Source organism: Phyllostomus discolor, chromosome 4 (assembly GCF_004126475.2).
Source record: "Phyllostomus discolor isolate MPI-MPIP mPhyDis1 chromosome 4, mPhyDis1.pri.v3, whole genome shotgun sequence".
NCBI lineage: Eukaryota > Metazoa > Chordata > Mammalia > Chiroptera > Phyllostomidae > Phyllostomus > Phyllostomus discolor.
In genome coordinates, this window is record NC_040906.2 from 28273887 (window position 1) to 28301281 (window position 27395).

Here is a 27395-nt window from a genome sequence, read left to right on the forward strand (position 1 = left end):
TACCCTCTCTCTAATAAATAATAAAAGCTTTAAAAAGAATAAAAATGCATTAGTGAATATACCTATCTGATCTGTAATTTGAGGTATCTTTATACATTTTTTTTTTTTTTTTTTTTTAGAGAGGGAAGGGAGGGAGGGAGGGGGAGAGAGAGAGAGAGAGGGAGAGGGAGAGAGAAACATCAATGTGCGGTTGCTGGGGGTTATGGCCTGCAACCCAGGAATATACCCTGGCTGGGAATCGAACCTGGGACACTTTGGTTCCCAGCCCACGCTCAATCCACTGAGCTACGCCAGCCAGGGCGTCTATACATATTTTTAAACATAAAACATTTTATTAATGATGATGCTAATAATAGAGGGCCAAACCAGGTGGAATTAATCAGAGAACTCTTCCTAAAATAGGTGATCCCCCTCAGTTTTATATGTATATTTTTTCATTAAATTCACTTTAAATATTTTAAGTCATAACGTATATTCAACAAGGTATATAAATCATAAGTGTACCCCTCAATGAATTTTTACACCCAGATAACCATTGCCTTAAGATATTACATCCATTTATTTTTTGTATGTGTGGTAAAGAAACTAAATAAACCACATAACATAAAACACAAAACTTACCATCTCAACCATTTGTAAGTATATAAGTCAGTAGTTTTAAGTATATTCACATTGTGAAAAATACCTCCAGAACTTTTTTCTCATCAAAATTGAAATTTTGTCACACTTGAAATGTGTGACAAATTTGCATCCTATCTGTGTATAGGGGCCCTGCCAACCTCTGTATCTTTCCAATTTTAGCATGTGTGTTGCTACAGTGAGCATGAGATACCTTTGAATTACCCTTTATTACTTTTAATCTTCATATTTTCTGATGATTGCTCTATGAAAGTCTGATTCTCCAATTTGCATTTCAGAGACTGGAGTCCATGGATATATTTTCTGAGTCTGAGTCTATGGGCATTTAAAATTAAAATTATATTCTCATGTCTATGGCAATCTAATTAACAAAATTACTTTTGGATCATGAGTATGGATACTCGTAAAGGAGTATTGCCACAAGATTTCAGTGCCTACATTTATTTATGGTTGCATTGGCAACAAGTTGTACTGTTGTAAATACAATAGTACATATAATAGTATTGTAGTATTGTAAAATACTATTGTAGTAATCGTTATGGACAAATAAGAAAATAACAGCATGGATTTAATGCATTAGTACCTAGTGAAGGCCAGATGATCTTCCCTGAATGAACATTTAACAATAGTAGAAATAGACAATATTACAGGTAAATTAAGTCATCATGAAGTATAATCTAGGTATACCAAATTCAATAGAACACGTCATACCATTCTCATGTTAAAAGTGACCATTTTATATCTGCAAAATATTGTCATTCTTATCAATTATATTCTATTTAAATGCCCACTTGAAATTTATGTTTGCCCTGACTGGTGTGGCTCAGTGGATTGAGCACTGGCCTCTGAACCAAAGGGTCACTGATTTGATTCCCAGTCAGGGCACATGCCTGGATTGCAGGCCAGGTCCCCAGTAGGGGGCACATGAGAAGCAACCACACATTGATGTTTCTCTCCCTCTTTCTCCTTCCCTTTCCCTCCGTCTAAAAATAAATAAAATCTTTTTTAAAAATTATGTTTGTTTTATTTATATTTAAATGGTAAAATTTTTTTGGTTTTATGTTGTATATATATGGTTTGAGAGCTTGAAGGGTTTAGATAATAGGATAACATCATCCAAATGGGAAGTTGAGAGGATTGGTCTGTCTACAAACCATTACTTAATTTTGTAAAACCTTGACCAGGGAGACGTATGTAAGACTAAAGATAGAAATATAGGTTTTGTGATTTAAAAGAGGATATTTATTTGACCTAATTTTTAAATAGTTTGAAAGTGAATGTAACAGCATAAACTGCATATTATTTCTACTTGTCTCATTAAGTTTGTGGTATTTGTATTTTTCTGCTTCCCCTGAAGGATGAAGATCTACAAGAGATGGAGGATTTAGCCCAAAAAATGGAGACTCAGTTTGGCCAGTTTTTTGATCACGTGATTATCAATGACAACCTGCAAGATGCATGTGCCCAGTTGTTGTCTGCAGTTCAGAAGGCTCAGGAGGAGCCTCAGTGGGTACCAGCAACATGGGTTTCTTCTGGTACTGAGTCTTAAGGGCTTCTGCTTCATGTTGGAGTCTTAACAATGTTCATCTGTTACAGAGCTCTGGAATAGCTGCAATCTAAAACAGCACTATATGCCCTATTATAATGTATGCAACTTTAAAAGTCCCAGTTTATTAATTAACCTTACTTGAAAAAAAATATTTGCATTGTATGGTTATGCAGAATTACCTATTTTCCTTTTAGGGGAAAAAACTTGTTTTTCTTTACTTTTACAGCATTCGGCAGAATATGAACAAGGTCAAGTCACTGAGTTTGAGAACCTTTCATTGGTTTCATATAGTCTTTGTACGACTCGGATAAAAAGAGCTTTCCTAAATAAAATAAGTAATATTTAATTTCAGAAACTGTATTTTACCTCATGAAACTTGTTTTATGAAAATGATTTATAAAAATTGCTTACTTGACTACTTCAGCAAGAAGTGTGGTTAATACACATAATTCACATCTAACGTCAAAATCCAAACACACCGCACTACCCTTATCATTTTACACATCAGGCTACAAGAAAAAAAGTAGTATTCTGATCAGAGCTGTAGCAAATCACTAATTTTCCTGAAAATCGACATCTACTTTTATGCCTAAATTAGGACAGGGCAATGAATTTTAGTCCTAGAGACCGATATCTGAGCAAAGCACAAGATGAGGATGTTACTCCAAGAAGTCTTGTTTTTCTTCCTTAGGACTGAGACTTCCAATCCCTTCCTGCCCTTGTATCTACTGCATTTTCTCCATATCCACGCCACCCCGCACCCTTAACTATAAAATAGAGGGCATGCTTCAAAATATTTGTAGTTTCTTATTAAAGTGAATATTATCTTTCTTTAAAAATCAAACAAAACAAAAATTAAGTCATTTTTAGTGAAACTTTGTGAGGTCAGATCTGATTTTATGTTGTGCTTCTTTGAGAAAAAGGTTTTCCAAGAGGTAAGAAATTGGAGAAAAATCAACCCCTCCCCGCCCCGTTAGTTACTGTCTTCCTAACAGTAACTTAGTCCTCCGAAACCTGGGAACTCCGGGCAGGGCGGAGGCAGGCAGAGACTCGGTCCTGGGGGCGGTGGCCCAGTTCGGAGCCGCAAAGTCCCCGCCTCCCGCTGGTCCCGGAGGCCGCGGCGTCGCGGGGCCCGCGGCGGTTGCGCGGAGGGAGCCCAGCGGGGAGAGGGCCATGAGGGACCACTCTGGGCTTCCACTGGAGGGCCACCCGGTGAGCGGCGAGCGGCGAGTATCCCGGGAGTAGTGGTCGGGGTGGAGGGTGCAGCTCTAACGCCGCAGCTATCCCTGGGGCGGGGCCGACGCTAGCGCGCTGGGATCAGAAGGGGAGAGGCTGGCTGGTGGACTTGCGCTAAGACCCCCTTCTGCGCCAACGGGGTTGGATTCTAGTCAGGGCTATAAATTCATCCCAAAGAGGAGACCCGAACTTCTGCAGCCAGGCGTGAAGTTTCCCTGGCCTGGTTGAGCACGTTGCCATGACAACGCCTCCTCTCTCCGCCGCCCTGGCCCCTGCTGGTTCCCAGCTGCCAGCGAGGCAATTCTTACTGACTCTTCCAGGAGGGCATTTGCCCGCCCGCGAAAGAAATCGCTTTTTGCCAGCGGAGACTTTTAATCTTGGTCTTCTCTCACGTTTCTCGAACAAATCACTTGGGAAACCATGGAGAAAACCGTGATACTACCCCACTCCTGGAGTCTCCCCTTCTGGACTCCTAGCTACGACACCGACGCCCCTTTTCCTGCTGGGGTTGAACTAAAGGCCAAGTCGAGAGTGGGTGTTCCCCCTCGCTCGGACGCCCTGATAGGGGGCTGCGGGCTGCGGGGCCCCGGCGGCGCAGCCCGATGACGCATTGCGCCTGCGCGCGGGGCTAGCGGGGGTGGGTTTGGTCGCTGCCGGAGAGTTTAGAAAGAATGGGGAAGAAGCAGGTGGTAAGCGAGCTTTAATTACTTTTAAGTTATGTGGATTTTGTGTTCCGTTGAACCATTCTACTTCCGAGAGGTTTAAAATTTGGGTCTTTGGATGGGTGGTTGGCGATTTTTGCGGGACTTTTGAAATGTGGAATTGAGTGAACTGAGCCTTGCGTAGAACGCTGTTCATAGCATCTTTAGAACAAAAGCACTGTCATGTAACTATCGTACGTTTCCTGTTGTAATTTTGGTTACAGGATAGTGTTAAGACAGCCTGCCTTGCCTTCTTCATCTTGTAGCATTTATAGTAATGCACAGTTTAAACGAATGGATTGCTAAATGGGAAAGCTGCAGAACTACAAGAATGTCTAAATTTTAACCCTTTTGAATTAGTATCTCTGCAAGCAGCATGAGATACTTGGAACATTAAACTAATTTCTAAGCATTAATGTTAGTGTTTTATTTTGGAAGATTCCAGAATGCTTCTTAACTATACTCTCACTGAACTGCAAACACAACTCTTCTTATTCATGTAAAGTGCGGCAAGAGTCTCCCCCTCCCCCGATTCTTTCTTTTTTGAAATGTATTCTTCATCCTGTATTCAGAGCGATCTTTTCAAAAAGTAAGTTACTGTGTGGCTTACAACCTCCATTGGCTTCCTACTGAATTAAAACATTCTAGATTCCTTCCCTCCGTCTTCCGGGCCCTTATTAATTTGGCCTCTGCCTACCTACCTCTCCTTGGGAACTGCTGCAGCCTTACTCCTTTTACCTGGAACACTCTAAATCTATTCTCCCCTAAAGGCTTTTGTATCTGCTTCCCTTTGTTAAAAATGTAGGCTCTTTTTAAAAATCAGTTTTCAGTTCAGATATCTGAGAGAGACTTTTCCTAACTAAAGTAGAAGCCTGCATCCCCCCATTTATTACTATATATATATATATATATATATATATATATTTGCAACCACTAGAATGTAAAGTTTTATGAAAGCAGGATCTCTTTGTTTTGTTCATTAATGTATCCTCATTAATGTATCCCATTAATGTAAGTGCTTAGAAAAGGGCCGGGCCTGTAGATAAAAAGGCACACAGAAAGGAAGGAATTTTATATGAAATTTAGAATAGGCAGACAAAATTTAAATATTGCCCATTCGAATCTCATCAGTACCTCCTGGATTTCACTGATGAACAGGGTAATCAAAAGATCTGAGCTATCTGATGTAAAGATGCTCTAGGCTTTTACTTACAAGTAATTTTCTTTTCTCCATAGCGTCCTCCACGAGCCCTTCCACCTGTGCCAAGGTAAAAGTAATTTACAGTAATTTTATTATTTTTTCAAATGCAACATGAATATAAAGTGAAAAATTGACTACCATTGCAAAACTAAATACTTAAGAAAAGACTTCTTGAAATTTTTAGTAAAAGCCTTCTTAACAGTTTAAAGGTGAAAAATCCCTGAATCATTAGGATGACAGTTATAGTTAAATGTTCAGTTTCAAAGCCGAATGTCAGAATAATGGATCCATTCTGAATGTTTAAGTGTCTTGTTTGTCAGAATTCTGACCTTTTGTTTGCTAGGATAGTTCCCTCGGAGTTTAAGCTGATTTTAATGAGTGACAAAGTAAGAGTTCTTAATCTGTTTAATCCACTTTATTCATAGGTAGTAGGAAATATGTACATGTAGATTCAGAAAATATTGGGGTTTTTATTTGCAGTCTTATTTAAAAAGATTATTTGTAAATAAACTAATTTGTAAACTAGCAGACTTTGTGTGAAAGCTAATTCTATTTTAGATTTGTAGTTATTTAAGTCAGTTTTCAGTCTGACAATATAATAGATTTCTAATTAATAGAGTTTTTTTTTGTCTTTGCCCTGTTAAATTTGGTCGGTGTCGTGTAAAGTGATATTAAAGGTGAGTTAGTTCACTGTTAATGTAAAACTTTCTAAATGTAGTATTTGATGTTTAAAAGTTTAATTTATTAATGTTTCTCTTAAAATTGAATATGAATGGTGTAATTTATAATACTGTAATATCTTTTTATCTTAATAATCTATGGCTGGCTGTTTTAAATGATGGTTAATAAATAACACTGTTATATGGTTGATATCTGACCTTAATAATATGATAAAAGTATAAAAGCACTCATCCTTGAATGGAGTCCCCCAGGTCATAATTCTTGGCTAGTCTGTAGTTCTGTCTTAGAGATTGCATCTTCCTTTGTTCTTTTAGTCTGGATAGACTGGATTATGTACACTAACCCTCAAATCTCAGTGACTTAATATCATGCAGGGTTATTTCTGGTTAGTGCAAAGTCCATTGTGGCAACAAATCAGGGCATTTGCCTGTTACTACCTCTTCACTAATGATGGCAGTGATTCCGTCTACTTCCATCTGTGGTTCTGCCATCTTAACATGAGGTCTCCCCAGTTGCCACACCAGGGGAAGAGAAAGCTGGAGGGTTTCTCACTGTCTCTTTCAATGCTTTGGCCTCCAAATGACACAGATCACCTCTCTCACAGCCTGCTGGCCAGAACCAATCATAGGCCACACCTAAGAGCTAGGGGGATGGGAAGTGTGGGGGGTCGGATGACTATTTGGTGAGCACACTTTGTATGTCACAGTTTCTAACTGTGTCAAAGTCTCTTTGACTTTTTTCATTTTCTTGCCTTCTTCCCCTATTAAAAGTTCCCATTTGGCTGTTCCCTTGCATAGGATTTTAGGCAGTCTTTTCTGTTGTTTTTTGTTTGTTTTATAGATGATATTCCACTTGGTCGTCCTAAGAAAAAGAAGCCAAGAACAAAAACCCCGCTAGGTAAGAAGTTGTTCTTTGCTGCATGGAATCACGAGGTTTTCCAGGACTTCAGGCACAATAAACATCACAGATCGAGGAGAGACAGGTCACTGCTGCCTTGAGGATAGAATCAGGGTCACTGTGAAGCAAAGAGGTTCCTGATGGTGGTAAGGGACAGGGCAGTGGGCAGCCTGAAGAGAGTCTAGAAGGATTCATAAAATAAAGGGTTGAGCCACCAATACTCTCACTTCCACTACAGTCTTGGACTCTTGGAAGCCTTGTATCCCTGGAAGAACATTAAGTTGTCTTAAGCTATGATTGGTTTCAGACCCTTGAGTGGGATACTGGGTGTAGAGTCACAGGTTCTTGGGTATATCATTTTAGTCAGAGAATCTCTGTGTTAGAGCACGAGTCTGGAGGCGGGACCTTGCCATCCAGGTATTAAGCTCCAGTAATGTGCAAGTTCTGTGAACTCCTTTTCATTTGAGTTATCCACTAATGATCCTGGATGTTCTGTCAGCAACTCCGACTCGCTCATTCAGGATTCATCACCTTCAACAGTAAATCAATTTTTACTTCTCGCAAATTTCTGTTAATGGAACCAACCACTCTCCAGTCACTCAGGCTAGAAATCTCAGGGTCGCCTCTCACTGGTCCCTTTACTCTACTTGCTGCTTCTACTTGCTTGCATCTTCTGTGGCATCTTTTATGTCTCTTTCTTCTTTCATGTCCACTGTCACAACTAGGTAGTTTAGCTCTAACCTTACACTGTTAGACCTTAGCTATGCTCTTCTAACTTTATCTGTCATGGTAGCCTCCAGTATTGTGCTTCTAGCTTTCTTTCACTCTCGTTGGTCCTGTCTCCACAGCTGGATGAGCTTAAAGCTCATAGCTGATCAGACCTTACACTTGGTCAGAAACTTACTTTGGCTTACCATTGATTTCCTAACAAATGGAGGAATAAATGGAGAAAAATAAAGAAATAGAAATGGATGCATAGAAAGAGAAAAAGACATAGACATAGATTAAAAAAGAAAAGAGGTGCCAAGAGACTTAGATTTACAAAGATACTGAAATGCTAGGCTCTAGAAATGCACTCACCATTAAATATAGACATGTACATCTGGACTTAGGAAGGTCCCAGGTGAAGGATGCAACAAAGACAAGAGTTTGGAGCAGAGATACTGCTCTGTCCCAGCTGCCAGCACTTTTTTGGTAAAAGCCAGTGCCCTAGTTGTAAAAGGATATGTTGCTAGGTTATTAAAACTGTTCATTTTGATTATTTCAATTTTTCACTGCTACAGTTTTACTCTAATTCTAAAATAGTGGGTGGTAGGGAAGAAGAGCCGTTTTCATAGGATGGGTTGCTAGCAGTAAAATAGTAGAGAAAGGACATATGCATTAGTAATATGATAAGATTGTGCTAAATTGCCTTCAAGGAAGCTTTAGTTATTTATTGCCATCAACAGTTTGAGTGTCACATTCACTAAATCCTTGACAACATTGGACAATATCAATCTTTTAAATTTTTTTGTCAATTTAATGGGCAAAATGTGCTTATTTTTGTTTTCATTTGTCTAAATATGAGTTTAAGCATATATTTGTTTATTAATACATTTATATTTCTTTTGTGAAGAACATGGACATGGAAATGTAGTCAAGTAAAACTCAAATCTGCCAAAATGTGTCAAAATCTATTCAAAGACTTGATGAGGGGAGAGATTGAAATGAATGACCAAATGAAGAGATTTATAAATTATCTGTTAACTCCAGTTGTCCATGATGATGTTATCATGTGTTAATTTTGTAATGAAGTACTCAACTATATAAAGGTTAATCATTCTTAAGGATAAGACAAATAAGAGAATTCTCTATGGTAACAGTTTCTATTATGTTTCTACTTGTTGAAAATTCTGAGGCAAATTCTCCACCTCTCCTTCTTTTGTTCTTTGTCCCAGCTCCCACCCCTTTTTCTTCTTCATTTTCCCTTGTTCCCTCATTTATTTCCTGTCTCACTTAAAACCTGAAGTTACAGGTGAGGAGGAAGGAAATCAAGATGTGGGGCATAATCAGTTTTGTAGAAGGAGTGATTATATAGGGAACCTTCCAGTTCCCTCTTTTTCCTCCTTCTGAAGACTCAGTGATCTCCGTTCAAGTTACCCCATTTTTTCCACTCTGTATTTCTGTAGCAAGTGCTTCTTTGGAAGGCCTTGTTCAGACTGCTGTTCATAGGCCGTCTGAGAGCAGTGAGCCACCACATAAAGAACCCAAAGAGCATGTAGAAGCTCCTGTTCCAAGAAGACAGAAGAAGACGAGGCTACCTCTTGGTATGTAAAAACAAGGGTAGGTTGTGAAAGCAGTTGTGATTTTGGGTGTATTATTAAAAACCTGTCCCTATTTTTTCCCACCCATATTCATTTTTTTTCTTTGTTGCTTAAAATTTTTATCACTAGCATAACGCTAATGCAGTAAGTTAAGAACACTTTAGAGTATCTCTTTTGATAATATGTGTGTAGATTTTAAGGGAAGTGGTACAAATTCAGGACTAAAATAGAAAGTTTAGATCTTGATGTGTGTAAGAATTTAGTATATGATGAAATGGACATTTGAGATTAGTGGAGAATGGTTGGGTTCTCTATTAACAATGATATTATAAGGCAACAGCCAACATTTATTGAGTTTTGCTATGTCCCAGGCACTGTTCACAAGGTAAACAATACTGTATCATTTATTTTGCCTGCCAAATTGGCGATGCTTTTTAAAATTTACAAAATCCAAAAGTGTTGATGAGAAATGGAATACTTGTATGCTGCTGCTAAGAGTATAAATTGGTCCAGCCTGTTTGAATTTGTAGGAATAGAAGTAACTGCAATAGCTATAGTAATTAAAGGATGTTAACTGCAATATTATTTATAAGAGTAGAAACTAGTAATACCAAACATTTGACAATGTGATCCTGGCTAAATAAAACATTTTATTCATTTAATAGAAACCAGCCCTGGCTGGCGTAGCTCAGTGGATTGAGTGCGGGCTGCGAACCAGGTATTGCAGGTTCGATTCCCAGTCAGGGCACATGCCTAGGTTGCAGGCCATAACCCCCAGCAACCGCACATTGATGTTTCTCTCTCTCTGTCTCTCTGTCTCTCTCTCTCTCCCTCCCTCCCTTCCCTCTCTAAAAATAAATAAATAAAATCTTTTAAAAAATTGTATTAGTCAAGTGACTTGCACGCCGCGCACACACACACACACACACACACACACACAAAGAAACCAAATAACCATAAACAGGATTGTTAAAGTGATACAGTAACATGGAAAACCATCAGTAATATATTGCTGAGTCAAAAACAAAGGCTATAAAAGAGTATGTGCCCTGGTTGGCGTAGCTCAGTGGATTGAGCACAGGCTGCGAACCAAAGTGTCGCAGGTTTAATTCCCAGTCAGGGCACATGCTTGGGTTGCAGGCCATGACCCGCAGCAACCGCACATTGATGTTTCTCTCTCTCTCTCTCTGTCTCCCTCCCTTCCCTCTGTAAAAATAAATAAGTAAAATATTTTTTAAAAAAGAGTATGTATAGAGAATCCCATTTTGTAAAATATGTTGTATTAATTTTTAAGGCTCCATAACAGGTTACTACAAACTGGGTGACTTAAGACAACAGAAATTTAGTCTCTGACAGTTCTGAAGGATAGACGTTCAAAAGCAAGGTGCGCACAGGGCCATGTTCCCACCGGAGGCTCTAGGAAAGAATGCATCCTTGCCTCTTCTAACTTTGGTGGTTCTTCGCAGTCCTTGGCTTAGGACAGCATAACGTCACTCTGCACCTCCTGTTCTCACGTTGTTCCACGTGTGTCTCTGTTGAATCATGCAGTGTTTTTCCATATGTTTTTGGCATTGCAGTTTCAAATCTTTCGTTGTGTGTTTAAAGGTGTAAAATTTAAAAAAATAAATGTGTAAGACGCTAAAAAAAGGATTCATCCAATTAAATTTTTTTAAGGTTCTTTTGTATTACAAAACTCTTGTACATTGCTTTTCTTTTTACATAATAGTAATTTGGAAATGTACTTTTTTTCAGAATTGGAGACTGCCTTCACCCAAAAGACATCTAGTCCACCTTTATTACGAAATGAAAATGGTATCGATGGGGAGCCAGCTGAGGAGCCAGTCATTCAAAAACCTCGCAGGAAGACGAAGTAAGAATTTACTATATCTTCTAAATATTCTTCAGGGACACTCTGATGCTTGATTTGGAGCTCCTCAACAAAAGCTTCTGATTAGGTCTTACAAATACTTGTAGTTGTATATCTCTAGGTTAAGTAGTATTACAAAAATAGCAGTTAAACCAATCTAATGGTAAATTTGAAAAGTGTAAACCACTGAGCAAAGTAAAATATTGTACTTAAATAAGAATTCTTAGGAACTGTCTCTAAAAAAGGAATAACACAAGTACAACATTTTATATAAGTAGCAAAAAAATACATAATAAAGGTATTAAAATTAAAGGTAATATTAATAAAATAGGTTATTATAATTTATTTTCCCATGTTAATTCAAATTATGACTATTTCAGCAACAAGTAAAAATGTGTATTTTAGCATGGGGAATTGTGTCAGATAAATAGAATGGCATACTTTAAAGAAGTACACTGGAATTTATATAACACTATTATTTGAATTTAGAAATGACCCTATACTTAGTAATTGGTATCTATATGAAATGATATAATTTTAAGTCTGAAAAGAACCTTACAAATCTAGTTTAGTCACTTCATTGTCCAGAGGAGAAAACTGTTGCCCACAGAAATATAGGTGACTTGCTGCACATGACAGCTAATAACTGATCTGTTGGAGTAAAATCCAGATTTTTCCACTCGAAGTCCCGGGCTCTTTTCATTCTACTCGCAGGTACCTGTTTATGTAAGTCTGTAAAAATTCAGTAATCATCCATTTTTTTTTTCTTTACATTCTCCCTGATTACAGGAAAACACAGCCAGCAGAATTGCAGTATGCCAATGAGCTGGGAGTGGAAGATGAAGACATAATTACTGATGAACAGAGTAGTCCAGAACAGCAGTCTGTGTTCACTGCACCCACTGGCATTAGCCAGCCTGTAGGCAAAGTGTTCGTGGAAAAAAGCCGTAAGTGGTTCATTGCTTTGGAACATGAGCACGTTAAGAAGTACGCTAGGATATCACTTGACCTAGGATTTATACTTCTGGAAACCTGAATTAAGGAAATAAGCAAAAACAAGGACAAAAATTTATACACAACGCTAATCATCACACTGTAATTCATGAGAACAAAAACTGGAAATAACCTAAATATAAAAGAACCTAGGAATAATTTCAGTAAGGTATGCTGTATGTATACAATAAAATTTGCATCATTAAAAATAGTATTTAGGGAGAATTTTACATTTTGTGGAGTCTAATGAAAAATAAATATGCACACACATATACTTTGATCTCAACTATAGAACACACAGGACAAAAGAAGGAAATATGCCAAAATATTAATCCTGGTGGTTGTATAATTTCTGGGTTACAGGATTTTGGGTAATTTAAAAAATCTCTTATCCTCTGCCCATTTTTTTATTCTTTGTTTTACTTTAGTAGTTTTGTGCAGTTGGTAGTGGTGTAGGTGGTGGGTCAGATAATGATATAAATGCTATAATTAAAAACAAATGAGAGAACATACATGATCATATTGCCGTAATAAATAAGAAGTACAACATTATAGCCATAAATTTGTTTGGACAACAGCTCTGATGTTATGTAGCATGTACTGGTTATAAGACTGCATTTGCACTGTTTTAAGAAAAGCTTACCGAAGTATGATCATGCCACATGCTCCTTCTGTGGATGTGCTGTGTGCTGTGAATGTCCTGTGTGCTGTGAATATCCTGCCTGAAGAACTCATCTGAAACAAAGCTTAGGCCTAGAAATTTACAATTTAGATTTTATGTAAGTTGTGTTAAAATTGTGGTTCTGTAGTATCCCATCTGAGGGACCTTTGCCAGCGAGAAACCTGTGAGCTAGAGAGGCTAACTGACTTACCCAGGGTCCCACAGTTGATTAGTGCAGAACTGGAACTCAGGCTTTCATGACTTCTAGTCACGTGCTTCTACTAGCATACCATGCAGCCATTTAATTTACTTCAAGCTGTTATCAAGCATAATCACTCAGTCGTTTTTATTCTTGCCTCCCTTAGCACAGAAACTTCCTTGCTAACAGTAACTGACCATAGAAAATACGAGTTGTCTGTCCAGAAGTTGTCTTTGCTTAGGGAAAATTATATGATGCACCTCTGGCTGTGTTCTCCAAAATACGTGGCAGCCAGGGTTGGCAAGCATGATTGAAGCAGACCTTGCTGCCACCTGAGGTCCATTTGTGGGTGGTAGATATATGAGGAGGGACCTCCTTGCTAACAGTGAAAGGGTGAAGCTCCACTTATGCAGTGTTGCAGTGCTGACACTTGAACTGATACTTTTTGCAGGAATCTTCTTAAAACAAGTTTATGAAACAACCCATTTCCTTTCTGTCATCACCGAGTACCATATACATACACTGGTATCTTTCCCTAAGAAATGTAAAGTGCTTTCAAATGTTGACTTGCCTTTATTTGGTTGACATTTGAACATTAGTACTTCTAAAATCTATAAATTAGAATATTTTAGACTTTGTCACGTTAAAGGTTGCTAGACTTTTTTTTCAGTTGGAAGTTCATTATTGTATTTCATTAAATATAATCAGTTTCCAAAACTGTTACTTCAACATCATTTTGGTTTGAGTAGAAAGCACACAGACATTGTTTATTTTTCTTTTTTTTTTAATATATTTTATTGATTATGCTATTACAGTTGTCCCATTTCCCCCCTTCTCTCCCTTCTACCCTGTACCCCCCTCCCACCCACATTTCCCCCTTTAGTTCATGTCCATGTGTCATACTTATGAGTTCTTTAGTTTCTACATTTCCCGTACTATTCTTGCCCTCCCCCTATCTATTTTCAACCTACATTCTATGCTACTTATTCTCTATACCTTTTCCCCCTCTCTCCTCCTCCCACGCCCCCCCCTGCTGCTAACCCTCCATGTGCCCTCCATTTCTGTGGTTCTGTTCCTGTTCTAATTGTTTACTTAGTTTCTTTTGGTTTTGCTTTAGGTGTGGTTGTTAATATTTGTGAGTTTGCTCTCCTTTTACTATACATGTCTTTTCTTTATCTTCTTTTCTTAGATAAGTCCCTTTAGCATTTCATAAAATAAGGGCTTGGTGATGATGAACTCCTTTAACTTGACCTTATCTGAGAAGCACTTTATCTGCCCTTCCATTCTAAATGAGAGCTTTGCTGGATAGAGCAATCTGGGATGTAGGTCCTTGTCTTTCATGACTTGGAATATTTCTTTCCAGCCCCTTCTTGCCTGTAAGGTCTCTTTGGAGAAATCAGCTGACAGTCTGATGGGAACTCCTTTGTAGGTTACTGTCCCCTTACCTCTTGCTGCTTCTAGGATTCTCTCCTTCGTTTTTACCTTGGCTAATGTAATTATGATGTGCCTTGGTGTGTTTCTTCTTGGGTCCAACTTCTTTGGGGCTCTCTGAGCTTCTTGGATTTCTTGGAAGACTGTTCCCTTTGCCAGATTGGGGAAGTTCTCCTTTATTATTTGTTCAAATACGTGCTCAATCTGTTGCTTTTCCCCTTCCGATTCTGGTACCCCTATAATTCGGATATTGGAACGTTTAAAGGTGTCTTGGATGCTCTTAATCTTTTCCTCAATTTTTTGAATTCTTATTTCATCATGCTTTCCTGCTTGGTTGATTCTATCTTCCTTCTGGTCCACTGTAGTGTTTTGAGACTCATATTCCTTCCTTTCACTATTGGCTCTCCTCCGCGTGTCTTCCTGCATCTGTTTTATGGTAATCTGCATTCTTTCATCTAAATTTCGTCCAAAATCAATCAGTTCCATGAGCTTTCTGATCACCAGTGTTTTGAACTGCGCATCTGATAGATTGGCTAATTCTTGGTTGCTCAAAAGGATGAGTCCTGGGGGAATGATCTGCTCTGTTGAAAACATATTTTTTTTTTCCCCCCTGTCTCTCCTTTTTTTTTCCCCCGGTCTGGTTGCTCTTGTTACGGTGGGGGGCGGAGCCTTAGGTGCTCACCGGGGCTGGGCACCCCAGTCGCTAGATTGTGACATTATCTGTGGGGGCGGGGCGGGAGCAGGGGTGGGGTGGGAGAAAACAATGGCGGTAGTTCCGCTCCCCTGGACTCAGACCCTTGTCTGGGCTTCTGGGCCGGGAGTTCTGCCCTGGTCCACAATTGCTACCCCTCTGGGTCTGCCAGCCGCAGCTTGCGTACTCAGGGATCACCGCTGCCTTCTTGCACGCCGGATGGCTTTTGTGCCGATTTCGCACCAAACCTTCCCCCTGACCTCCGCGCGCCGCCAGCCCCGCGCCCGCCCGGCTTGTCTTCTCCTACCAGTCCGGATGAACGCGTCTACTTCAACTTCTTGGCTGCCCGACTTCCATTCAGATAAATCCTCTGCCGGATCTGGGTGTTATTCTGATAGTAAATTATTGGTTTTCTAATCTTGGTTGTACGAGGAGATACGGTGCGTCCACCTATTCCTCCATCTTGCCGGAAGTCTATTTTTCTTAAAGATGAAAAAAGTTCTGTGTTTAAGCACCTGAAAGTAAAGAGCCTTTTGAAATAAGGACTGAATCAGGGAGGATTTTTAGAGAGAAAAACAGCAAAATTTCATACTCCATCTAAGGATTCTTAAGTCTGGAATAATAAAAAAAGGCTATCGGGGGTTCTCTTTTGTTAATTAGTGATTGTGTAATGTGTTCTTAGGGCGATTCCAGGCCACCGACCGTTCAGAGTTGATCAAGACCACAGAAAACATAGACGTGACCCTGGACGCAAAGCCTTCCTGGACGACCAGAGACGTTGCACTCTCAGTGCACCGGGCTTTCAGGTGGCTGCTTTTGCTGGACTTTTCTTAAAACAAATATTCCATATATTTTTTTTAATTTAAAGTGTTGATTGTTCAACACTGGTTAATAATCTACCTTCCGTGTAGTAAAAAGAAGACAGTAGAAAGCATGTTTTTGGTTTTTGTGAAATGGTGAATTTTACTCATAGGAGTAAAATCTTAAAATATTTTAGCTTTTTACTTCAGTAATTCATGTATAATAATAAAACCCTTTTCTATTCAGGATGGTTGGTCTCTTTTCTCATGGTTTCTTGGCTGGCTGCACTGTGTGGAATATTATTGTGATATATGCTCTAGCAGGAAGTCAGCTTTCTGACCTCTCAAACCTTCTGCAACAATACAAGACCTTAGCATATCCATTCCAGAGTCTTCTCTACTTGCTTTTGGCTCTAAGTACAATTTCAGCTTTTGACAGGTAAGACTGATGTGACTACGGGTCCCGCTAACTTTTCTTCAGGAGGAAATGTTGAGCAACATCTGTCACTGACTATGACAGTTTTCAAAACAGAATTATAGAGCCCTGGCTGGCGTAGCTCAGTGGATTGAGCGCGGGCTGTGAACCAAAGTGTCGCAGGTTTGATTCCCAGTTAGGCCACATACCTGGGTTGCAGGCCACAGCCCCCAGCAGCCACACATTGGTCTTTCTCTCTCTCTCTTTCTCCCTCCCTTCCCTTTCTAAAAATAAATAAATAAATAAATAAAAACAATTAAAGGATATTCATATTATTTGATTTTTAGGCCAGTCTGTTTTTGTTATTTTAGGAGGTTGGGAGTAGTTATACTGTAAAAGAAAAAAAATAACCAAAGTCTTAACTCATTTCAGCATCAACTCTTAAGTTCAAAATTTCTTCCAAATATAATCAACTCAAAAAGTCCCAGATGTAATCTAAATCACCTGAATCAGGTACAGATAAGAATTTGGATATTGTATCAGTTTCTTAGGATTGCTATAACAAATACAACAAACTGAGTGGCTAAAAACAATACCAATTTATTCTCTCAGAACTGGAGGCTAAGTCTGAAATCAAAGGGTCAGCAAGGTTCATACCATTACGGAGGGCTCCAAGAAAGTCTGTTCCATGCTTCTCTCCTAGCTTCCAGTGGTTGCTGGCAATCGTTGGTGTTCCTTGGCTAGAAGATGCATCACTCCAGTCTCTGCCTCTCTTGTCACATGGCAGTCTTCCCTGTGTATCTTTGTGTCTGGGCCTCTTCTCTCTCTCTTTTTTTAATCCTTATCTGAGGATATGGTTTTTATTTACTTTAGAGAGAGAGGGAGGCTGAGAGAAACAGAGAGAGAAACATCAATCAGTTGTCTCCCATACACACCCTGACTCAGGATCAAGCCCATAACCCAGGCATGTGCCCTGACTGGAAATTGAACCTTCAACCTTTTGTTGTGTGAGATGATGCTCCAATCAGCTGAGCCACCCAGCCTGGGCAATATGTCTCTTCTCTTATAAGGACACCAGCCATATTGGATTGTGGTCTATTCTAATGGCCTCATCTAAACTTGATCACATCTGTAAAGACCCAATTTCCAAATAAACTGTAGCTACCTAAGGCTTAGTAAGAGAAAATAAATGTACTAGCATTAGAATAGAGAATGAAACACTAAAGAGAATACAGTTTACAGAAGTTTACAGTTGGCACTGTGACAAGAGACTTTTGTATGTTCTAGGATTGACTTTGCCAAAACATCAGTAGCAATCCGAAATTTTCTTGCTCTGGATCCAACAGCTTTAGCCTCTTTCTGTGAGTAAATAGTTTAATTTCATGTTACACTTGAGTTACATTGTAATTTTGAACACGGAAAAGTTTAATTTTATTTTTTAAAAGATTTTATATTACTGCTATCTATAAACATTACTTATAGATGTTCAGTAGAATTTGTATTAAAAAAACGTGTTAAGCATAATTTTGATTAAATTATTTTTCAATAGAGTTGAACTAAATAACTTAAAAGTTAATTTCTTCTGTATTAAATAATATTTAACTTTTGTATTTTCTACTTGACATTAAACAGATTGAGCTGGCAATGGCATTTCAGTAATAAATAATATTTTTTATCTTTTGGATAATTTGGAATACATTTTGTTATGAAAATATTAATAAAACTAGTTTTAGGACCTTGAGTCAGTTACTTAATTTCTTAAAAAATCTTCTAGGTTCTAGTCAGTTCTAATAAAATAGTGAGCACCTCAAAAGACCATTTTGTGTTCTTGAAAAATAATCCAGCCTGTTGAAATTGATCAAATGAATTACTTTTATATCGTCATTCCCTAAAGTACAGATTATTTTTCTTCCTTAAAGTAATCCATACATTCAAAATAAACTTGGCTGTTAAAAATACATTATTAGTAACTTCATTTATCTTTTTCTCAGTGTACTTTACTGCTCTCATACTATCTCTGAGTCAGCAAATGACAAGTGACAGAATACACCTTTACACACCTTCTTCTGTTAATGGTAGTCTCTGGTAAGATCCACAATAGCATTGGCAATTGTTGATGGTAATAACAGTGACAATGGGAGTAATGATGGTGATAGCACTGATAATGGGAGTAATGATGGTAATAACGGTGGTAATGGGAGTAATAGTGGTGATAACAGTGGTAATGGGAGTAATAACACTGATAATGGCAGTAATGATGGCAATAACAGTGATAATGTAATAGATATATGTAAGAGTGGAAGGATTAGAATGGTATCATTATCTATAAAAAATAATAAAGGTCCTGTTTTTGTCTCCAAAATTGTGGCAAGAAAATATCTATTCCTTTGGTTAATGGATTGTTACAAACACTTACAAATCTGTTTTAAGTCTCTTTAAGCTATGGTTTTAAAATATGTCATTACACAATGAACTGGAAGAACCCTGTACCCTTACCCCCAATCCGGAGCCTGATACCCAAGAATAGTGATGACAGTGAGTAGCTGGGAGAGAGCAGGAAAACCAGGCAGTGCTAGAAAGAGAGCAGACGAGGGAGTGCCAGCCTCCTCAGAGCAGTGGCCAACCTAGACACTAAAAGGAGGCTGAGATCCCAGTTAGCAAAACTCAGAGGGGCAGTCTTTTTTGAGAGAGTGACTAAAAGCATGAGGTAAAGAGGGAAAGGAAAGATACTTCATGAAGAGTAGGTAACAACGTGGTTGGGAGGTAAACTTACAAAAATTTGTGGCAACACTGAATTTCTATTTATATCTGTACAAAGCACATCTGTTTAGAATTCGATAATAACCTTTGAACCTTTGTTCTCATGATATATATTTATAATATATATGGTGAATTTTATAGGGTATCATTTTATTTCACTCTTTTATCCCTGTAGATGAGGACTGCCATGTTTTTAAAGTTTATTAAATGGATATATTTAGATATGTGAACAAAAATAATGACATTAATAATGAGTATTTCTGCATCTTTAGGGCAGCGGGAGCTGAGGAACAGGTTCTCCAGCCATGGATCGTGGTGAACCTGGTGGTGGCCATTCTGGTTGGATTATCTTGGCTTTTTTTGTCCTATAGGCCAGGCATGGATCTTAGTGAAGGTATGAAAGAACAAATAGCCCTGGCTGATGTGGCTCAGTGGATTGAGTTCTGACCTGTGAACCAAAGGGTCCTCAGTTTGATTCCTCGTCAGGGCACATGCCTGGGTTGCAGGCCAGGTCCCCAGTAGGGGATGCACACGAGAAACAACCACACATTGATGTTTCTCTCCCTCTCTTTATCTCTCCCCCTCTACTCTAAAAGTCAATAAATAAATAAATAAATTTTAAAAAGAACAAATAGTATGAACATATAATGAAATCTTCTATGATGATTTTAGAAATTTTTAATGGCTATAGCTTATAATATTGTCATAGCAAAGACATAGTTAAAATAACACAAAAACAGTGACAGTAAAGTGGTGAAACAGAATATCAAGAAAAACAGGGAGGAGTGTCTAGGAGGGTGGGAATCTCAAAGCACTGGATAAGGGCCTTCTGTGGCCCTAGTGCATACTTACGAGGGTTTTTTTTTGGAACTCTTCGAGAATTTTATAGAACATCCTTGCTCTTCATTTCTCCTATTCTCCAATCAAAGTATCTCTTTATTTTATTTAGTTTTATTTTTTATTACAGTTTACTTTCAGTATTATTTTGTATTAGTTGCAGGTGTACAGCACAGTGGTCAGTCTTACACTTCACAAGGTCAAAATACCTTTTAATTTGAAATAAATCGTGTTTCATTTACATAGCCTGTCAAATGCATATTAGAGTGAAGTATTCTTACCTCTTTTTCTACTCTTAACCTTTCCTTTCTAATCAAATGTTTAGTAATCTTACCTTGAGTGTGCCCAGTGAAGTGAGATTTACTGATCTCTAGTTCCCAGACTCCTTCTGGAACCCCTGAAGGACAGGAGCCGTTAACAAACCGCTAGTCCTTCGGTACTGCTTTAGGAACTGCTAGCTGTTTGTAGTGTAAGTTGTAGTTCATTGGCAGATGTTCCACGATTACATACTCGAATCTCTGATAGTTTCTGGCTTTGATTATTACTATGTTCTTGATTATTAAACATTCTGAGCATTTAACTGGAATTTGATCATCTGATTACAAACTCTCTCAAAAGTCTTAGAAGTGAGACTTTTCTTAGCATTTCCATTTGTAAAAATCAAGACAAAAAATGTAATCTTGTGTTTTCATTTATGAATGTACCTTTTGGTATCATTCTTATGTTGCTTCACTAAATATCCTGTTGCTTTATTTCTTTTGATATATGTGAAGTATTTTTAAAAATCTTCTTAGGGTTTATGTATTTTGCTGTTTTCTTTCACTCAGTATAGTTTTTAGTCATTCAAATATATTTTTCATTGAATACTTACATCAGAAAATTTTATTAGGTTCCTGAGGTTTTCTTTTTAAATATTTCCTGGTATTTTAATAAGTTATATATATGTGCTAAGTAATAGTTTAAATATAGAAATGTCAACTAATAACATTCTACACTGTAGTTGGGATTGAGCTGGCTTATGCAGTATTTAGTCTAAATCACAAAGTGTGTGTTACTTACAAAATACTAACTGAATCCTGCTCCCTTTTAGGGGCATGGGAATTATATAACATTTTATTTCCATGAGGATAAAAAGTAAATATAAAATGGGAATGCTAATACCTCCCTCATAAAATCATTATGGTGATTAAATGAGATAACACATTTAAGATACCCTGGCAAACACCTCACTTGTTAGTTCCAGATCCTCCCTCTATATCTGTGCCCTACATTTTAGGTTGTCACGACCACTGTAGAATTAGACATTTCAGCTGTGTGACGATCCTGTATTCTCCAACTGACTTAAATTTCCTGGTGGGCGTTATTCTGTTATCTCCATTATATATTGTTTTATTTTCCAAGGATTAACAGTACTTAAAACTTGAAATTCTTTATTTTTACCTTTTGGAAAATTTTAAATGCAAAACTCTTACATTTGTCAGCTCACCTGTTAAATCAGATCTTACTATCAAGAATTCTTGTACTTGAGGATTTTCTATTGTTATATTATTTTCTAACATATATGTCAATATGTCATATATTATGTCAATATTTAAAAGGATCTTTTATAATTAATTAAACTAAAAAAGTCTTTTTGAGGTACTGGGAAACCATTTTAAATATGAAATCTGCTCATCTCCTCTTCCAGAGTTGTTGTTCTCCTCTGCTGTGGAAGAATCTCCTGATAAAGATAAAGGGATCAAAGCCTCTTCCTAGTGCCTGCTCACCTTCAGAGGAATGATAACCCAGTATTGAGAATTTTTCTCATTCTTGCTTTTAAATGTATTTTTGTAAGATATGTACAGGTGTGTTTGGAATTGATTTTTTTTTTATTATATAATACTGAAAAGATTCTCAAGATTATGGAAAATGTTGAAATTGTATCTGTAATTTATACCCATTCATTTCAATAGCATTACTATCTTAATGACAAAGGAGATAATGAGCTAGAAACCAGTAGGTGAAAGTGTTTATTTCCTGTTCTCTCAAATTAAGTGCATTTATAATCATTAGCTTAAAAAGCACTAGTACAGAAAAAGCCAAAACTTCAGTGTTACAAAAGATGTATCAGGTTTAAACATAAATTTAGGGAATAGGGAAGAAGGGGGAAAAAAGACCTTTATTATTTATTTTTGATGTCTCCTTTCTGAATGAATTGAACTACTAAATTTGTTATTTTTGAAATGGACTTAATGGTTATATATCATGTAATAAGTATAATGTAATATAATTTAGTTTGAAAGATGTTCATTTTATGGCTAATAAAAAGAAAATGTATCTTTTTCATTTGAAAAGTCTTTTAACTGAAAAAGTTTACTTCCCTTAAAACCTGTATCAGTGGTTCCCATAGCTGGTTGCACATCAGAATCATTTAGGGAGCTTTAAAAACACAATATAGCAAAAGAGAAGCTGAGTAGGCCAAGAGCTCAGGGAAATAAAGGAGAGGCAAAGTGAACTTGTTGAACTAATAATCAATTGACTTCTGACAAGAAATACGAGTAGAAATTCACTGTGCCTATTATTAAGCTCTTTGTCAGAGAGATCTTTGGTTCGTCAAATTCACTCTTAATGTGGGTCCTGCACTGGAAAAGGTTTCTTCAAAGCTGTATCCAGTGTTGCCTCAACTGACATGAAACCCTAGAACTGAAGATAATAATGCGACTGTATGGGGAAGGGTGTCTCAAAGGCTCTGGAGCGCATCAATAAAACTTGGGCCAGCCCTGAGTAGCAAGCAACTGAATGTTGTAGCAAAGAAGAGGGTTGAGAAGTTGATGATAGAGAGGGATGGCTCTGAGAATAGGTCTGAATTTGGTGTAAGCATAATAGTAGGAGTATTTTGCTGTCTTAAGGCTGGAGTTGCTGAAAAGGGAATTTCCCCTGCTGTCACCAAACTGTGAGTCCACTGGCATCCTGCCAGTTCCAGCTTTCACTGTGGTCACCGATGGTCTTCATGCTGGCAGCAAGCTGGCAATGCAAGAGTTCATGATGCCCCTTGTCAGCAGACTTCAAGGAAGCCATGCTCATTAGAGCTGAGGCTTACCACACCTGGACAATGTCATCAGGGAGAAATATGAGAAAACCAATGTAGGGGATTGTAGGCATAATAATGTCTTCCAAAACTGTCTGTGTTCCAATTCCTGGAATCTTACAATGGCAAAAGGGATTTTGCAGACGTGATTAAGGTTCTGAATCTTGAAATAGGGAAATTATCTTGTATGGTGGGCCCAGTGTAAACACATGAGTCCCTAAAAACAAACTTCCATTGTCATATGATGATGAAAGAAGGGTCAGAGAGTTCTGATGCTGATTGCTTTGAAGAAAGAGGAGGGGGCCACAAGCCAAGGAGTGCGGGTGACCTCTAGAAGCTGAGAACAGCCTTTGGCTGACAGCCAGCAAGGAAATGGATATGAGCTCCATCCTACATTTTTAAGGAATTCAATTCTGCCAACATGCCTAAAACAAGGAAACAGACCCTCCCCCAGGACTCTCAAAAAGGAACTCAGCCCTGCTGACACCTTGGTTTCAGCCTGGTGAGACTGGTGTCAGATTTTTGACATACAGAACTGTAAGATAGCAAATGTGTGTTGTTTAAGCTGCAATTTGTGGTAATTTGTTGTGGCAGCAATGGAAAATTAATATAGGGTTGAAAGGGGTTTTGCTCCCAACATTTTGGAAAAGAGAGAAGCTCTGGAGCTGCTGTGAATTCCATTGGGAAAGCTGGCTACATTGATAATACTGTGACTAGTGTAGGCATAGTTGCCTTCGAGTTTTTCAAGTCTTGGCAGTATGATTTGGACTTTAAATCTCCTGAGTAGCTGGTGGATCTGCATACATCTTCATCAGGGAATATCCAGTAATATCTATCAAAAAACCTTTGGCCATGATGATGGGGAAAGTTGGAGGAAGTTCATTGATAATGTATATTTCCACGATTGGTTCAAAATCCTAATTTTCCTCACTTTTCTCCTCTCATCAAGTATGGGTAGAGTGATATGCTTAGAAGAGCTTCTTAGGTGTCAACAGACAAGGTCCTCAGTGGGTTTTTAATTTTTTTAGGGTGCAAAATAAAGTGTTCAATAATTAATACCTACCCTCCACCCTTACTCCTCCCAAGCAGAACAAAACATATATAGGCTCCTGGGCCCCATCCCCAGAGATTCAGATCCAATAGAGCTGAGGTGGTGCCTGGAAAACTACCTTTTAGAAAGATACCCCAGGTGATTGTGATACAGCCAAGCAGACTAGCTGGCATTTGGGACTTCTGGCCTATTTGCAATCTATTATGAAACATAAAGCTTGGGTTGAAATAGACGACTTAATCTTGGTCAAATTGCTAGGTCTGTGTGAAGACAAAAACAAAAAAGCAAAACATGGTACCTGCCTTCTAGAAGTTCATAATCTAGTCGGAAGACAGGTATGAGAATTGAAGAATCTAGGAAAGTATTGTAGTTATAAATTGAATCATAGGGAGTGTAATCTTTGGAAATTAGCTTTTTCTACTCAGCATAATTCCCTGAGGATTCATTGAGGGGATGGTGTGAGGAAGTAGCGATTGATATTGTAAGTCTCGCAGAAAGAACTGGTGCAGCTGGGAGGACTTACGATGGGTTAGGGGTCAGACTAGAAAACGAACCCGATTGATTGACCACTGTGCTTAAGGAGCCTGGCTGCCCACCAGTAAGGGAAACAAATGACCCTCCCAGGTCGCTAAGCTCACACACCACCGAAGGGAGCCCTGGACAGGAGGCTGACCTACACGTGCACGTCTTGCAGTGCTGTACGAGGGTTCGTGGGGGGTTGGAGGTGGGGGCGGGGAGAGCGCGGGAAAAGACCTGAGAGGGTTGCGCCTGCGCAGTAGCCAGCCGTCGGTTAGGCGCAGACTCTCCCGGCAGAGGATGGAGGGAAGGATCCTCCCCAACAGACGACTAAGGTTTCCAACACAGCTGATAGCCACGGCCTTGCTCACGGACCCCGCACTCAGAGGAGTTCCCATACTTCCCTGGAAACCACGGACATCAGAGTTTCCTTCAGTTGGTAACTTCCAGGAGTCGGCAATACCTCGGGCCTGCGGGGGGACAGAACCAAAGAGGTAAAGGGCAGCGCCTGATGGATATGAGTGCCCCCCGCGCCCCCCCATGGGGGCCTGTCCACTACCCGACCACCCAGAGAGACAGGGAAGGACAAAGGGGTCAGTGTAGGCAAATGGGAGGGAGGGAGACCTGTCCGAAATTGGGAGGTGGCAATACCTGGGAAAGATTTTGACAATTATTTAACTTGTCAGAGCCTCGTTTTATTAACTATTAAATAAATACAGTAACTGCCTACCTTACTTATGCGTTATCTGAAGAACCAAAGGAGATAATGATATAAAGTGCTTAACAATGCAAAGCACACAGTAGAGTCGATAAATGTTAGCTGCTGTCCTCAACATCATCATTGAGATTTCATTTCTATGGCTAAAGCGCTGAACTCCAGACACTTTAGTTACCCTTGTTTTCAGTACCTGGGGTTCTTTTCTTTTTCCAAATAAATGTCCTAACATCATTTTTTTAAAATTCATCTTTGCCCTAATGACTGAAGATGTCACTTTTACACTAAGTTATCATATGTATTTTTTTTCCTGGGCTTTCTATCTGTTCCACTGATCTGTTTATCAATTTCTGTGTATTACATCAGTATAACATAGTATACAATATAAACTGTGCCTTGCTTCTTTATGTTTTTACACTTTTCTCCCATTTAGGCTCCTCTCCTACTTCTTAATTTTTCACTTCTTCAAACCCACTTGAAGTATCATCATCTCTTTCCCTAACACTCTCTACCCAACCTCCGTCTTTGCCTTGTGTTTCTGACATAGTTCGTAGGCATTCTGAATGGGGCTTGGTACTGGAATCTTACCCCCTGTTCCTCTTTAGCTCCTCTTTGTGACCATCAGTATTTGTGAGAAAGGGGGCAATCAGATGAGGAAGTAAGTCTCAGTTTTATCCAAGGCTTTCTGGTAATGAGTCTAAACTGAAAACTATTAGGCTGTCAAGTGGAGATGGTGAACCTCCTTGATTCTAAGCAGACTGTGCCCAAGTGGGCATATGCATGGCAACTAGCAGCTTAAAGCCTCCAGAAAAGGCAGATTTAGGACAGTGAGACATAATTATAGGAACACAAATGTGACTCTGTATCAGTGGTCTCTAAATTTCTTTCATTGCAGTAAATGTCAGTAAAAATCATGTGAGTATTATCACCAATCTTTGTACATTTATTTACACATTACATAACATACTGAAATTTACTGTATAAATTGTACAACATACAAAATTAAAAATAAGAAATACTGTGGAAAACAGTATGGGATTTCCTCAGAAAACTAAAGATGGAGCTACTTTTTGATCCTAGTGATCCCATTGTTGGGATTATACCCTAAGAATCCTGAATCACTGATTCAAAACGCCCTATGCACCCCAATGTTCATAGCAGTACAATTTATAATAGCCAAGTGCTGGGAACAGCCTAAGTGCCCATCAGTAAATGAGTGGATCAAAAAACTGGTACATTTACACAATGGGATACTATGCAGCAGAAAGAAAGAAGGAGCTTCTACCCTTTGTGACAGCATGGATGGAATTGGAGAGTTTTATACTAAGTGAAATAAGCCAGGCTGTGAAAGTCAAATACCATATGATCTTACCTATAAGTGGAACTTAATCAACAAAACAAACAAGCAAGCAAAATAGAACCAGAGACACGGAAATTAAAACCAAACTGACAGTGACTAGAGGGGAGGGGAAGGGAGGTAACGGGAATAAAGGAGCAGGGGCAAGTCAAAGAACATGAATAGAGGACTCATGGGCACAGACAATGGGGGGAGATAGACTGTGGGAGTGGAACTTGGATGGGGCAGGGGAGAGCAATGGGAAAAAAGGTAGGATAACTAACTGAATGACAAAAAATATTAAAAAATAGAAATTAAAAAATAAAATACATGTCTTTCAATTACAAAAAATAAATGCTTCTAAAAATGATTTTAAATTTCATTTTGTTTATTATTGGTAAAAACTCATCAAGGATCTCTATATTTGAAAAGCTTGATTTAATACTTTGTGATGTAGTGATCTGAGGTTCTGGTTCTAAGGCACATTTATCACAGTATTGTTAATGCTGTTATATTTGGGAAAAAAATACTGTCAAAGATTTGCAGTTCCAAGATGGAAGAGGTGCATCTTGGTTGTGTTTAGTAAATCACAATACTTATTTGTCATTTCTGTTCAGTTTTGCAAACTTCTAAATTCAGATTTTATCAGTAAAATATCATCTTTTCTGATTAATTAGTTCTGGCAAACTAATTGGAAGGCATTGCATTTTTATATTTAAAAGGAGAAAAATGGTCTCTTAACCTGCTGAAACTTTCACTTGTGAGATTTTTAAACAAATAAAATTGTTTCTAAGTTTTTAAAGTGTAATAGCATGAGTTTCTAGTTATAACACATTTGCATAGACAAAA

At 38.4% G+C, this 27395-nt stretch overlaps 2 protein-coding genes, 1 long non-coding RNA gene and 1 pseudogene across 8 annotated transcripts in view; 3 read left to right on the forward strand and 1 right to left on the reverse strand.

Annotated features, from left to right (window-relative positions):
• MPP4 (membrane palmitoylated protein 4) overlaps positions 1 to 2603 on the forward strand; it is a 43284-nt gene extending 40681 nt beyond the window's left edge. For all 4 annotated transcript variants that reach the window (XM_028510465.2, XM_036023065.1, XM_036023066.1 and 1 more), the window contains one exon: positions 1997 to 2603. In XM_028510465.2, the coding sequence (XP_028366266.1) occupies positions 1997 to 2188 (192 nt within the window). In that variant the 3' untranslated portion in view covers positions 2189 to 2603. The remainder of the gene's footprint in view (positions 1 to 1996) is intronic.
• A 446-nt stretch (positions 2604 to 3049) lies between these two features.
• On the reverse strand, positions 3050 to 18821 carry LOC118500026. Its single transcript, XR_004902550.1, has 4 exons — positions 18677 to 18821; positions 6032 to 6034; positions 3170 to 3176; positions 3050 to 3063 (listed from the first exon to the last, which is right to left on the reverse strand). It is a non-coding gene; the product is annotated as an uncharacterized LOC118500026 (long non-coding RNA).
• TMEM237 (transmembrane protein 237) lies at positions 3250 to 22007 on the forward strand. 3 transcript variants are annotated; one of them, XM_028510649.2, is made up of 13 exons: positions 3250 to 3400; positions 5362 to 5393; positions 5993 to 6003; positions 6848 to 6904; positions 9073 to 9210; positions 10960 to 11077; positions 11864 to 12021; positions 15732 to 15855; positions 16097 to 16288; positions 17552 to 17625; positions 18256 to 18349; positions 19297 to 19418; positions 21549 to 22007. In XM_028510649.2, the coding sequence occupies exons 1-13, from the start codon at positions 3362 to 3364 to the stop codon at positions 21614 to 21616; spliced, it is 1227 nt and encodes a 408-aa protein (XP_028366450.1). In that variant the 5' UTR covers positions 3250 to 3361; the 3' UTR covers positions 21617 to 22007. The 3 variants fall into 3 exon arrangements, with proteins under 3 accessions (XP_028366450.1, XP_028366451.1, XP_035878961.1); XM_028510650.2 differs by lacking the exon at positions 3250 to 3400 and adding an exon at positions 4014 to 4113; XM_036023068.1 differs by lacking the exons at positions 3250 to 3400; positions 6848 to 6904 and adding an exon at positions 4015 to 4113.
• A 180-nt stretch (positions 22008 to 22187) lies between these two features.
• Positions 22188 to 24648, forward strand: LOC118500024 (annotated as a pseudogene).
• The last annotated feature ends 2747 nt before the right edge of the window (positions 24649 to 27395 follow it).